The following is a 13626-nucleotide window of genomic DNA, read 5'->3' on the forward strand; positions in this document are numbered from 1 at the left end:
GACGTGTCGGCGCGGACCGCGGTGGGAGCAGCCGCCATGGAGGAGCCCGCGGCGCACAACGGCAGCGCCGCCGGGGCCGCGCCCGGGGCCGGCGCCGCCGCCCGCCCGCCCGCCACCCCCGAGGGCATGGCGCTGGCCTACGGCAGCCTCGTCCTCATGGCGCTGCTGCCCATCTTCTTCGGGGCGCTGCGCTCCGTCAGCTGCGCCAAGAGCAAGGTACCCCCTCGGCCCCCGGGGGGCGGACGGGCCTATAGGCCTCGCCCCCCCACCCCTCCCCTCCCTCTAGGTCCCCCCTCGGGCGGAAAGGCAGCTGCGTGTCGCTCGCCCCGGAGCCGTCGGTGGGCCTGGAGAGGCGGGGGACCCCCGGGGAGGGAGCTGGCGTGCCCCGGGGCGCGTCCTCACTGCCCTGATAAATTCAAGTGGTGCAAAACACAACCGTCCCTTGTCCCCCCGCAAGAGGAGCTGTGCTGGGGGGACTCGTGTGTGGCTTTGCCCCCCCACGCCCCGCAGCACCGGGGCTGGTCCGGGGGTGCCCTCCTGCCCGCACACCCTGTGCTGTCCCTGCAGCCCCTCCTGCTGCACTGTGCTGGACTTAAATCCCCAACCTCGGGCTCCTGCAGCTCAGGAGGAAGGACTGTTCTACACAGTCTGTTCTGTTGGTATTTTTAAAAGCTCCTTGTGTGCCCTTAAGCCTCACATCACAGGGTTCAGCTGATTTTAGGGGAGCTCCTGGCAGCCCAGGCAGCTGGGGACTGTGAGCAGGGCCTGGCCGGGGTTTGGGGGGGTTCTCATCTCAGGCAGCTGGAATTTGGGCACAGCGTGACAAGCCACACAAGGGCTTCTGCTGAGGTGCCCTCAGTCTGTGTCGGCCTCAGGTGTTTGCCTGGGCGAGATTAAATCTCTGAGCAGCTGCCAGCTGGGCTGGGAGCAGGCAGGGAGCAGGCCCTCCACCTCCTTTGAGAGATGAAGGTCTCCTGTGGGAAATGGCTTGGAAGGGGCTGTTTCAGCTGGTGCAAAGATGTCTTGGAAGAGGCTTATAAATCTGGGGCTTTTGAGCACGAGGAGTGTCCCGAGAGCAGGGTGAGGGATGGAGGGTGGCTGGAGAGACGCGTCATGCAGAGGGTGATCACAGATGGTGGCACAGATGGGGCTGGCTGGGTGTGAGCAGATAGGGAGCCCTGCTCCCCTCTGGGCAGGGGAGAAAGGAGCAACGCCAGCACAGGGTTTTTTCCCTTCTCTAAGAGGACAAAAGCAGTGAATTGTGGTCGCCCTGGGAAGCAAAAGTGCGAGGTTTGTGTCTTCTGTCTCAGGCGCTGCCTGTGGCACAGCCTCACCTCCAGGTACAGCAGGGGCCAGCGGGTGCCTTGTTCCTCTTCAAACCCCCACAGAGCCCCTCTTGTTGTGTCAGGTGTGAAGCCAGAGCAGGGGCTGATCCACTGCTGTCCTCTCCTTCTCTCCCCAGAACTCCTCGGAGATGCCGGAGACCATTACCAGCCGAGACGCTGCTCGCTTTCCAATTGTTGCCAGTTGCACCCTCCTTGGGCTCTACCTCTTCTTTAAAGTAAGTGAGTGGCACTGGAGCCAGGGCCAGCCGTGCTGCTGTGCCTGGCAGGAGCTCCCAGCACGGGGCTGACTCCATTTTTGGCCCATAGTGGCTGCACAGCTCGAGCTCTCTGGTGTCACCATGCAGGAGGACGTCAGTTCTCGCATGAATTGTCACAGCTTGGAGGAAATGGGAGCCTGTTTGTGCACAGGTTGGTTCTGGAGAGCTGCCGGGAAGCAAACACAGCCCTGAGCTCTTCCTGCCTCCGTGGGCCAACCTGATGGGGCACAAGCTGGAGACAGAGGGTGCCAGGGAGTCTGAGGGCTGAACGCTGCTGCCTCTGTGCTGTGCTCCTGGAGCTGTGTCTGCTGCAGGCTGGGGGAGCCCCTGTGTGACCAGGTGAGGTCTTTTAGACGTGCAGAGCCCACAGGCAGAGTCAGGCGACCTGAGTCACGGGTGGGAGCTCCCAGCAGCAGGTGCTTTTGGCCCTGTGGAGGTGTCTTGGCCTGAAGCACTTGGGCTGCCCATGCAGGTCTGGCATGTGGCTGAGCTCCCAGAGGGGCCTGAGGAGCCGCAGGGCTGCAGCACAGAGCGGCAGCTTCAGCTGGGCTGTCCTGGGATGCCTGCAAGATGCCAGGGTGCTCCTGGCTGCCCAGGAAGTGAGGGTTAAAGTGCAGAGTTGGGAATGGTGCAGTTCATTCCTTCCTCTGCCAATGGCAGTGACCACACAGCAGCTGTGGGCTCCTGCCCTGCTTTGAGCAGCCTCATGGGCCGATGGCTGTGCTGTGCAGGTCCATTCTGGGGTGTTCCTGGGTGGCCACTGCTCTGGAAGGTGAGGTCATGCCACAGCCTGCACAGCCACAGAGCTCAGCTCTGCTGCAGCAGCCAGGCTTAGGCCTCTGTAGCACCATGCCCTGCTTTCCCGGGAATGCAGGTTGGCCTGTGTGCTCACCGGGGCTGCTGTTCCTCTTAGGTCACTGGTAGCAAAGCCAAGCATCTGCTGAGTCTCTCCTGATGGAGCAGCCACTAGATCCTGCTGGCAGGCCCCTCTGGCTGCTGTAAGGATCCTGCAGCCCTTCCCTGCAGCCCACAACTCGAGGCCCACCTCCTCAAGTGCCTTTTCTACCTGTTACTCCTGGCTGGGATGGAGACACTGAATGTGCAGTGTGGCCCTGCCATAGTTGCTCTGATCAGCAGCTCTTCCTTTTCATATCTTTGACGTGCCATGTGCTCCCCTATTCCAGGATCCCCCTTCCAGGAGAGCACAGAGGGCCCTATGGTCCCCCCATGATGGGTTGTAGGGGTGTGATTCAGTAAGGAAGCCTGTGTGTTGGAGGGCAGAAGTTTTAATAACACCCAATTTAATTAGGGCAGGGGATGCTGCTGCTCCCCTCGGATGAGGCAGCCCCCAGGAGCAGTGCCTCGCTTCCTGCTCCGTGGGGGAAGCTCTGGCCTCCTTTCTGCGGCACTGGAGTTATTTTTTGACCTGAGCAGCTCACAGATGCACCATAGCTCGCAGGCCCATTGTGCTTGTTCTGTGACCACATGGCTATTTCCAACAAATTTCCCCTCAGCGCACAGGAATTTGGGTTATTCCAGCTATTCTTTTCATCTCCCTGGAGCACTGACACAGCAGCTGCTGATAGAAGCATGAAGATGGGGAGGATGCTGCGGTAACTAACCCCTCTCTGGGTTTGTCTTGCAGATATTCTCTCAAGAGTACATCAATCTTCTGCTTTCCATGTATTTCTTCGTGCTGGGGATCCTGGCCCTGTCCCACACCATCAGGTACAGCACAGGGATGGGTGTAACTGGGGCAGGGCTGCCCAAGGCTTCAGTTCAGCTTATTGTGGGGTTTTTGAGCACCATTGCCCTGCAGCAGAGCCAGGTCTTTAGGGTATTGGCCCAGCCTCTTAGGGTATTGTCCCTTAGTGATGGGAAGGGCCAGATCATGCTGTGAACCCTTCCTTGTGGGGGAACCAGAGCCCTGGGGTCCCGGTGAGCTGGTGCTTTGTATGGCATCACTGGGAGAGCTTGTGGAGGTATGAGTGGCTACCATCATGGGACAAGGCCAGCTCACTCTGAGATGCTGCTGTGGCTTAGAATCATAAAATATCCTGAGTTGGAAGGGACCCACAAGGATGGAGTTCATCTTCTGACTTTGCACAAGACAATGCCAAAAATCCCACCGTGTCCCTGACAGCATTGTTCAAATGCTCTTTTTGCTCTGGCAGGCTTGGGGCTGTGATCACTTCCCTGGGAATCTTGTTCCAGTGCCCGACCTAATATCCAACCTAGCCCTCCCTTGGCACAGTCCTTGCTGCCCTGTGGAGGGGAGAGCTCCTCAGCACCCACGTGCCCTTTATGGGATGGGTGACACAGGCAGCCAGAGCTCACAGGAACATCCCTGGCCTCTCACACTGATGTGTGGCACGAGGTGTTGAAAGCTCAGGCTGTTTCAGTAACTGAAAAAGTCAAACTGGTTTCCTGTTTCCTGAGCTCTGGGGTGTTGGGGACCAGGTGCTTTCCCTAGACAGGCACTGGGCAAGAGCTTTGCTGTGCTCTAGCAGAGCTGTTCAGTGGTGGCCCAAGCAGTGCTGGGTGCCCAGGGGGCTGTGGGGGCCACAGGGCACTTGTGGGGTCTGGGGCGGGCCCTCCCTTTCTGCAGGTGCTGCTCTGTCCTGTTACCCTGGAGTATTTAGGGGCAGATCAGGCCTCTGGGGAGGATGAGTTCGTGTGTGTAGCTGTGGCTTCTGCCCATCCCTGATGCGGCAGAATTTGGCATTTCCCAATCTGGGGAGGGGGTGTGGGGCCCCCTCACATGGAGAGGTGCTGGGCAGCGTGTCCTGCAGGGTTTCTGTCGAACTGCCCTTCTCTACACCTCTCGTTTCAGCCCCATGATGAACAGATTCTTCCCTGCAAATTTCCCCAACAAACAGTACCAGCTCCTCTTCACCCAGGGCTCCGGGGAGAGCAAGGAGGGTACGTTGGCTCGCCGGTCTCTCAGGGGAGCCTGAATGTTTTCTGCCTTTACTATTGGGGTCGTTGTTTTTTTTTTCTTTTTTTTTGGTCTTCTGACTTTCAGTTCATTGAAACAACCTTCTCAGAGACTCTCCTCTTGCTCCCCACTGCGCTTCCATAGCCAGTGTGAGCCCTGTGTGTCCCTGCAGAGCTGGGCTGGCACTCTGCCTCTGTGCTGCCTCTGGCTGGCAGCAAGACCCCAGAAACACCTCTTGCAGTGATGTAGGGATGGAGCTGTGGCTGCTGTTAAATGCACAGCCTTTATTTAAGCTCCTTGGATAGCACAGTGCCGACTCTTTTGTGCTGCCTTATTCTGATTGAGATCTTTGCACTGGTAGAAGGTGCTTCGATAAGTATCTTGCCCAGTAGCTTTACTGGCAAGGGAATACCTCTGGTAATACCACCAGGAGTTAACTGGCACAGGAAGAGGGAGAAGATTTGCCTCTCACTGCTAAAGGCAGTGCCTGAATCCAATTTCCTTATTGACAGCAGGATCATGGATGCTGTCCATGTGCAGAGTCTGGCTGAAGGAGAAGGTCTGGGCTTTCCAAGGCCTAGCTGCTCACTCACAGGTGGTTTGCACGTGTGTCCCATGGGTACAGTCCCCTTGTTTGGGACGTGAGCACTCTGGGATGTGAGCACTGTGCTCCCCAGCTGTGGAGTGGCTGATCTCGGCCCTGCGTGGGAAGGGGAGCTGCCCTTCCTGCCCAAAATCTGACTTCTCTGTTTTATTGCAGAAATAGTGAATTACGAGTTTGACACCAAGGATCTCGTGTGCCTGGCCCTGAGCAGTGTTGTAGGGGTCTGGTACCTGCTGAGAAAGGTAAGCAAGGCAGAGCTGGGGACGGGGCTGGATCAGGCACGGACCCCTTCCCATTCTAGGTGGGGGTCCCATGAGCAGTGGGACCCAAATCTCCTTTTCCTGTCCTTCTCAGCACTGGATTGCCAACAATCTCTTCGGGCTGGCGTTCTCCCTCAACGGGGTGGAGCTGCTGCACCTGAACAACGTCAGCACCGGCTGCATCTTGCTTGGGGGCCTCTTCATCTACGATGTGTTCTGGGTAAACGTGTTGTTGGAAGCACAAGCCTGGCATTACGCCTCCCCAGAGGCACCACACTGGCTGGACACACGTTTGCAGTCAAGATTTCCACTTTCTCGGCCCAGAGGACTGTGGTGGGGTTGATGACAGAATCCACAGTGGCAGAACGTGGCTCAGCAAATGGGTTTTCTTTTAATCTCTGGCTCAGAGAGCCCAGGGCTGGCGGGGACCTCATCAGGGTTGTTGTGGTGTACTTGATGTGTGTCATATCCGGTTCTGAGTTCCCCACTGTGGTCTTCCCAATGCCTGACAGAGCTGTTGAGTGAGCTGGAGGCTGCTCTGGGGCACAGTGATCCTGCTTGTATGAGCTGTGCCCCGGCTCTGTCATCTGCCAGTTTTGTTAGTGTCCTTCTGTTCCCTTGCACGGAGGAGATCAGACCCTGGAATGCTTCCAGTCTCTTTCCCTCAGCCAGTGCAGCACCCTGACTTCTTCATTTTGAGGTTTTCCTTATTTCCTGCAGTGTATTTGAGCTGCTTTTGTAGAGGAAAAGGGGAAGGGGAAGGGAGGAGTGCAGTCGTGTGCTCCCCTCCAGCCATGGGTGAATATTTGTCCTTGTAACATCCATATTCCCCAGTCCTTCCTGCTGCCTCCACCTTCTGAATCACCATGTTTCCAAATGTCTGAGAGCCTTGTATACCTTGAGGTCTGTCCAGCAGCTCTGCAGCTGCCTGAGTAATCCCTATTTAAGCCTGGCTACTGGTTGGTACTGCCCCTGTTTCACAGGCTCGTTAACAGTCTGGGCTCTGTGGTTTTTTAGCCCATGGGCCACTTCCTCCACACAGCTCTCAGCTGGAGAGGACTCAGCCTTCTGCCTTAGCACACCTGGAGTCTCATGCCCTGCTTGGTATGTGAGTGTCTTCCCAATGCTTTGGAGACAATGAGTTCACCCCTCACTGGTTTCCACTTGCTGGCTGTCTCCCACCTCAGCTTCCCTGGAGATCAGAGGATTGTCAGAGCTTTATGGAAGGACTGTCTTGAAGTGGAGACCCTCTTGCTGTGCCCCTCTGCAGGGACCAGTCACTTGGATCTTAGGATGGATTTAATCACAGTGAGATGCCAGGAAGGTTTCAAGAAGGAAGGAGATCTGCTCAGTGGGTTGAATGCTATTGCCCCCACATAGTCTTGGGGTGAATTTGCATGTGGTGCTTTTCCCTAGTCCCACTGTGGAATTCTTGTCGCTCCACAGCAATGCTCAGAGCTTGCTGCACCTTATGGGGCTTAATCTGATGCTTTAAGGTTTCCCTTTAATCCCTGGCTCTAGGATCTTGCTCACCCAGTGCTAACCTGTTTTTTGTGCCTGCTGGACTGGAGGCTTGGAGGTGGAGAGGAGCAGAGATCAGGGTGGCTGCCCTTGGTGTTTACAGTCCACCCCCCAAACGCTGCCAGTATTTACAGCTGATAGGGCTGTGCAAGTAAATGACCTCAGAGCAAACTACAGCAGATCTGACACTTGTTCTATCCCTGCTGGAAGCTCCTGAGCTGGGACCCTCCTTTTGGACTTTTGACAGAGCCTACAAATTAGAGCTGAACTGAGGCACAGGGCTGGGGGGTGGGCAGCAGCTCTGCAATGTGAGTGCTCTCCCCGTGCTGCTCTGAGAGCAGGACAGCTGTGACGTGCCCATCTCCCCAAGTGCCACCTTGTGCCCCCTCCCCTGGGCAGTGGGCTCACTTGCAGGGCTCCTCTGCCCACATTTTGGTATCTTTTAGCTTTTTTCTGCCACTGAGGCCACTCCTGGCCCTGGGAGTCTGTAGCTGAGTGTGTGTGTGTGTGTTCCTGTGCAGCTGTGGTCACCCTGGACTCCTCTGCTTGCCCCTAGGTCTTTGGCACCAATGTGATGGTGACGGTTGCCAAATCATTTGAGGCCCCAATAAAACGTGAGTAGATCTTCCCTGGAGTCCATTCTGCTGCTGTCCCTGCCCCGTCTGCCCTCCACCCCTGGAGATGGCTCAGAGTGGGGGGGGGGGTGCAGGAAGCTTTTCTGCTAATGACCCCTCAGACTCCCTGTCACTGACCAGCCCCAAGCCAGGCCAGGTCTCTGGAGAGGGATGATTTGCAGAGCCCTGATCTGTCTGGGTCAGTCTGCACCTCCAGAGTGGACAATTTCACCTGCTCGTAAAAAAAATCCAAAACAAAGCAACAAAAAAAGCTCCCACACCGCAAAAAAGCCCCACAGATCCACAAAAGAGTTGGAAAGGTGAACTGGTGCTGCAGTGGAGCACACAGTAGTTTGGGCTCAACAGTAGTTCAGTCTTGGGAGCTGGGGTTGAAACCTGCACGTAGGACTGACTGTGAACCCAATGGTTTCTCATCCTGGAGTTGTCCCAGGAAGGAGAACAAAGGGAGGAGGGGGCTGAGGACAGGAACAGGGGTCCTATCCTGCTCTGGTCCTTATTTGCCAGGACCACTGGGCCTGGGGTCTGCTCAGCAGAGACACTCCCACTCACTGTGCCTCTATCTGCTCCTTGCAGTGGTTTTCCCTCAGGACCTGCTGGAGAAGGGGCTGGAAGCTGACAACTTTGCCATGCTGGGACTGGGAGACATTGTCATTCCAGGTAAGGGCAGAAGAGGGGGGATGGGACTGGGATCCCTTGAGGGGGCTGTGGGGAGCTCAGCGGGCGCCTCGCTCTGCCCTTGGCCACACCGGAGCCCTGGGGGTCTCCTGATGGAGCTCCCAGCAGATCCTGGTGCTGTCCCGGTGCCCTGTGCCACGAGAGGGCACTGTCAGCCCAGGCACGGCACTGGAGAACTGCGGGTCCTGCCCTGCCTCAGCCTTCTCTGCTCCTCCAGCCCCTCGCTGCCCCTTCCCTGCTGCCTCCAGCCCCTCATTGTTCCCTTCTCCCCACAGGGATCTTCATTGCCTTGCTGCTGCGGTTTGACATCAGGTGAGTGGGCTGCAGGGAAGGGTCTCCGGCAGGTTGGGTCTTCCAGCATATTTGAGCTGCTCTTGTAGAGGAAAAAGGGGAAGGGTGAGCCAGGAGTGCACTCGTGCGCTCCCCTCCAGGGCTGAGCGTGGGGACCTGGGATGAGGGGAGTGTAAGGAGAAGCTTTTGGAAGGGCAGAGTTGAGCCGTGCTGGCTCTGTGGGTACATCCTGAGTGCTTGGGGTGAGTGGTTTGAGTTCAGACATTGCTGTAGGACAGGCAGCACAGGGATGGGGGTCGGGGCAGCAGCATGTAACAGCTCTGGGGAGCCTCCCCAGCTGCCTGGAACTGAGGAGGGGAGGAAGCCAGGACAGCGTGGGAAACAGCCGGGCGTGCTGGCACCTGGGAGGTGCTCGCGTGGATGCAAATCAGTGCCTGGCAGTGGTGGCTGCCTCCAGGTTGCCACTGACGTTGGAGGAAGCAGATCCTTCCCACACAGGGGAGCTGCACCTACGGCCAAGCTGGAGCAGTTGTCCCACACAGAAAGGCTCCAGGGAACAGGGCACTCCGTGTGACTGCGGTGGTGTGGCCCCGCTCCCGTTGCACAGACCCTCTGGTCTGTGCCAGCTCTTCCAGGTGTTGCCACCCACATCCTGCCTGCACCTGCTGGGAATCCCAGTTCCCGTGGCCTGCCCTGTGATAAAACAGCACCTGCTGAGAGCCAGGGACAGACCAGTCTCCCTCAAGAAAGTGGGACCCTCTCCCTGGGTCCCAGCACCAATTCCTCCCCTCCCAGTCACCATCCAGCAGCAGGATTGCTTGTCTCCTTCCCTTCTCCAGCCCCTAACTTGGATGTCACCCCCTCAAGTCCCACAGTGCTCCCACAGCACCGGGGGCTGTAGAGGCAGAGCATTGCTCCCCACACCCCAGCGTTGGTGGCAGATGGATGAGAGCACTGGGCCAACTCCATTTTTGGCCACTGGCATTCCAGACCTGAGGTCACTGGGCTCTTCCCTTTCCCTATAGCCTGAAGAAGAACACGCACACGTATTTCTACACCAGCTTTGTGGCCTACATCTTCGGGCTGGGCCTCACCATATTCATCATGCACATCTTCAAGCACGCCCAGGTGAGCTCTGCCGTGCTGTGCCCCACAGATGCACGTCCAAGAGGGTCAGGCCAGCTTGGCCACGAGGTTCCTGCATCCTGCCAGGAAAAAGTAGAATGTGTTCCTTCTCTTGGGTTTGATTTTTCCAGTGCCTGCCTGTACTTTTCCCTGCCCAAAGCTTGTGTGCCTGGCTGGAGCAGAGACCTGTTCGGGGCACAGATCCTGCGTTTTCAAAAGCAGCCCCTCAGCCAGGCTGCCCTGTGGTTTATGGCTCTTTGCAGCCAAGCTGCCCTGAGCACCTCCTGGCTGTGCTGCAGGGGGCTCTGGGAGCCTGTATGGCGTGGTCTGCACAGGGGCCCTCGGTGTATTGGTGGCCCAGTGGGACCTCATGGCAAGGGTTTCCACAGAATCCCAGAATGGTTTGGGTTGGAAGGGACCTCAAAGACCATCTCATTCCAACCCCCTGCCATGGACAGGGACACATTCCAGTAGGCTAGGCTGCTCCAAGCCCTGTCCAGCTAAGGCTTGAACGCTTCCAGAGATGCAGCAGCCACAGCTTCTCTCTAGGCAACCCGTGCCAGTGCTTCATTGCCATCACAGGGAAGAATTTTCTCCTAATATCCAATCTAATTTTGGGCTGGTGCAGCTCTAACTTGGCTATCAAGGCTGCTTTTTAGGGTGTTTACATTCTGTGCAGTGCTGTGACAAACACAGTGGGTGCAGAGGCCAGCTCGCCTCACACTTCTCCCGAGGGGTGATTTGTGGTTTGGTTTAACAGTTGTTTTCCTCCCCTCAGCCTGCTCTGCTGTACCTGGTCCCCGCCTGCATCGGATTCCCACTCCTCGTGGCCTTGGCAAAGGGAGAAGTAACTGAAATGTTCAGGTGAGCCTCAGCTGGTGACGGAGCTGTTTTGCCGGCGGCACTGGAGCACACCGAGCGTGCAGATGTTCCCACGCCCGGGCACAGCTGGAGGGGCGGGTTCACCCGGGGCGTGCTCTGGGTGTGCACCCGGCACGTGCGTGGGTGGAGGGAGCGGGTCTGTGTTCGTACACGCCGGTCCTGGCTCCAGCCCTCTCCCAGGAGCTGGGTGGGAGCTGTGGTGCGGTACCAGCAGGCGGGCAGGCAGCACCTGGTATTGCTTTACGCACCAGTGACAAACCCTTCCCGTGTGCTGGCAGGCAGGGGAGGGTGGGACTGCACACCTGGTGTGGAGATACTCGGTCATTGTGTCCCAGGGCCCGTGGGTGGGGAAGAGCGGAGCCAGAGCCAGCTGTGAGAGCAGCCAAGGCTGGTTCAAGCACATCCCACACCCCCCACTCGGCTGAAGTCTCCTGGTTCGCAGCAGTCTTCCTGCTCTGGGGACTGTGGGTGAAGAGGAAGGGGGCCTGTGCTGTGCTGTTGTGCTCCAGCTGTTCTCTCAGCCTGTCCAGGCATTTGCCTGTTGCTGTCAGTGGGCAGCTCTGGCCTCCTGCCTGGGCTGTCCCTCTGAGTCACACAGAGCGTGGCCTGCCCTGCCTGAGAGCTGTTTCTCTGCTGTGCTCAAGGCTCAGTGGTGGCTCAGAGCAGCTGGAGGCAGAGGAGGGAAGGGAACATCCTAAAGTAAGGCCACATACCCTTTAGCCTCCCCAGTGCCCTTGCCTGGGGAGCCTTCCTGAGCTCCCAGCCTGCTCAGAGGGAAACTGGGCGCAGCAGGGAGCCAGCTGCCCTCCCTCCCCTCCTCTCCCCTCCCCTGGGAGATGCAGGTATGTGTGTTCCCAGCGGCTCTCAGCTGGGCTGGTCCCCAGCCCTGCCGCACCTGCCCCTCCTTTGATGTTTGCTTGCTTCTGACAACGCTGCTGCAGGCGCTGAGTGTCCTGGGATCGTCCTTCCTGTGCACCTGGGATCCTGCAGCCGCTCTCCCCAGCGCCGTGACTCATCAGCTGACAGCAGCAGCACCTCCTGCCAGGAAACTGGGGAGAGGCGAGCTGCAAGGCCGGCCTGCACCCGGGGAGCCTGGCAGCCAGAGGCTAGTGCCCCCCAGAGCAGTTGCACAAGCTGCTCCAGCAGCAAAGTGCTGCCAGGGCAAGGCAGGATGCTGGGAGGTTGCAACCTTGACTGCCCCTGGGGTCCAGACCTCCCTTGAAGTGGTTCCAGTTGCAGGCAGAGGAAGTGGGATTCCATGGGACTGGTGCCTGGAGGGCAGTGGCTCTCACCGCAGGAATCCCACCAGGTGTAGCTCCCCTGTGTGCTTCGGTGCACCCTGATCCTCCCTGTAGCTGGCAGCTCCCTGTGGTCTCTGCCTGCAAGTGGTGTCTTGCAGCAGCAAGGGTCTGCAGGCAGGGTGGGAGCGAGCAGGGGAAGAGGTGCTGATGGAGCAGAGATGGGTGACACTGGGATCAGCTCCATGGCTCCCAGCCTTGCCGAGCCTCCCTAGGCTAGGCAGCAAGCTCTGCTCTGCCTCCCTTGGCAGTGGGAACCCCTCCTGCCCCTCACGTCTGGGGACACGCTGTCCTTGAGCAGCAGGGCAGGCTCTGCTGCATTGCTCTGCCTCCTGCCCACTGCTGCCTCCCCACTGCCCAGGCCTGCCTTCCATGGGCTCCAGCTGCCTGGCTCTGCTCATGCCAGTGGGAGATACCTTAACCCCAGGTCTCAGTGCTCACTTTTCCATTCTGCAGCCCTGCCCTGGGATCTGCAGGCAAGGAGAGGCCCCAGCCCGAACCAGCAGGTGCCAGCAGCTGGAGGGGGGATGCCAGGCTGCCTGCACAGGGTGGTGGGTCCTCAGTGCTTTCACTCCAGAACTCTTCTGCTTTTCTCTCTCTCCCCCTCTCCTTTCTGTCCTTGTCTTTCCCCTCCTGCTTCCTCTCTCCTGCAGCTACGAATCCTCTGCTGAAATCTTGCCACACACACCAAGACTTACCCACTTCCCCACGGTGTCTGGCTCACCTGCCAGCCTGGCTGATTCCATGCAGCAGAAACTGTCCTGTCCCCGCCGACGCCGGCAGCAGAGCCCCAGTGCCATGTAGCCGCTGCCGCCGGGGCCCCCTGTCTGTCGCTCTGGCCAGGTAGGGGCAGGTCCCGGCTCTCCCTGGTCCCAGCTCTCCCCATTCCCAGCTCTCCCCGCTCCCTGGGCAGAAGCTGGAGCTGTTGCCTTGCTGCTGTGGGCCAGATTCTCTCCCAGTCTGAGATAGGAGACTGGGAAGGGCGAGAGGATTCGACATCTCTGCCCTGGTTTTCCTTTCTGCTGAAAGCAGCATTCCTGGGTTTTCTTTGCCAGAGCCCTGGGGCCATTGCTGGAGGGAGTTTGCAGCCAGAGGAGCGAGACTGGGGGGGGAATCACTGCTGTTGGTCTTGCTGCAGCTCCCCCATTAACTGGCCCCGCTGGCACCAGGGCTCAACCAGGGAAAGTGTGTGCTATCCAGAATATCCAGTGGTGCTCTTGGGAGCAAGGACAGACCCCGGGCACAGAGCTGGTCCCTGGCTGGGTACACCCCATCCCTGGACATGTCCAGGAGGGTCACATCACTCATCTCTCTGCCTGGGCTCTGCCCCATAGGGGTTCCCACACTGGGGGTTGTTGGCTGGAGCCACCCCTTCCTTGGCACAGCCACGGCAGCAGAACAGACCCCAAGGAGGCCATGGCCTGGGCTGTCCCACTGTGGCACAGAGCTCTGTCCCCCGGGAGGGGCTGGCCCCACTCATTCCTTCCTCTTGTCCTTCTCATCCCCAGCTACGAGGAGAGCTCAGTCCCCAAGGAGGCGCCGGGGGCCTCCAAAGAAGAGCTGACAGAAGCCTCCAAGAAGGAGAAGTGACCTTGCCCGTGGGCCATGCCCGGCACCACTGGGCTGGGGCCCTTCCAGACCCTCTGCAAGTGACAGGCGATGAAACAATTGTGCAAGAGCATCGTGTTGTGTGTGTCGGAGCAGCCACCCAGGTGGGGTATCGATGTACGCCAGTTTTTAAATTTTGTATTGTGCATTTGCTTTCTCTCATATTAAACCATGTTGAAGGAAGGA

The 13626-nt window shown here is 58.5% G+C and overlaps 1 protein-coding gene across 3 annotated transcripts; it reads left to right on the top strand.

The window, feature by feature from the left end:
* On the top strand, positions 1-13626 carry HM13 (histocompatibility minor 13). Of its 3 annotated transcripts, none has more exons than XM_027646326.1 (13): positions 1-216; positions 1463-1561; positions 3249-3331; positions 4437-4525; positions 5302-5387; positions 5500-5625; positions 7483-7540; positions 8135-8218; positions 8512-8548; positions 9553-9655; positions 10431-10516; positions 12289-12383; positions 13341-13626. In XM_027646326.1, exons 1-13 carry the CDS (start codon positions 37-39, stop codon positions 13394-13396), a joined length of 1182 nt encoding a protein of 393 aa, XP_027502127.1. In that variant the 5' UTR covers positions 1-36; the 3' UTR covers positions 13397-13626. The 3 variants fall into 3 exon arrangements, with proteins under 3 accessions (XP_027502127.1, XP_027502126.1, XP_027502129.1); XM_027646325.1 differs by lacking the exon at positions 12289-12383 and adding an exon at positions 12486-12675; XM_027646328.1 differs by lacking the exon at positions 12289-12383.

The sequence above is a fragment of the Corapipo altera genome, unplaced genomic scaffold (assembly GCF_003945725.1).
Source record: "Corapipo altera isolate COAL_440 unplaced genomic scaffold, ASM394572v1 64, whole genome shotgun sequence".
Lineage (NCBI taxonomy): Eukaryota > Metazoa > Chordata > Aves > Passeriformes > Pipridae > Corapipo > Corapipo altera.

Excerpts from the sequence above, each read along its gene's own strand:
- HM13 (XM_027646326.1), top strand. The coding sequence starts at position 37 with ATGGAGGAGCCCGCGGCGCACAACGGCAGCGCCGCCGGGGCCGCGCCC. Across the intron at positions 1,562-3,248 it reads GGCTCTACCTCTTCTTTAAA|ATATTCTCTCAAGAGTACAT; the intron begins GTAAGTGAGTGG and ends TTTGTCTTGCAG. Across the intron at positions 8,219-8,511 it reads GGGAGACATTGTCATTCCAG|GGATCTTCATTGCCTTGCTG; the intron begins GTAAGGGCAGAA and ends TTCTCCCCACAG.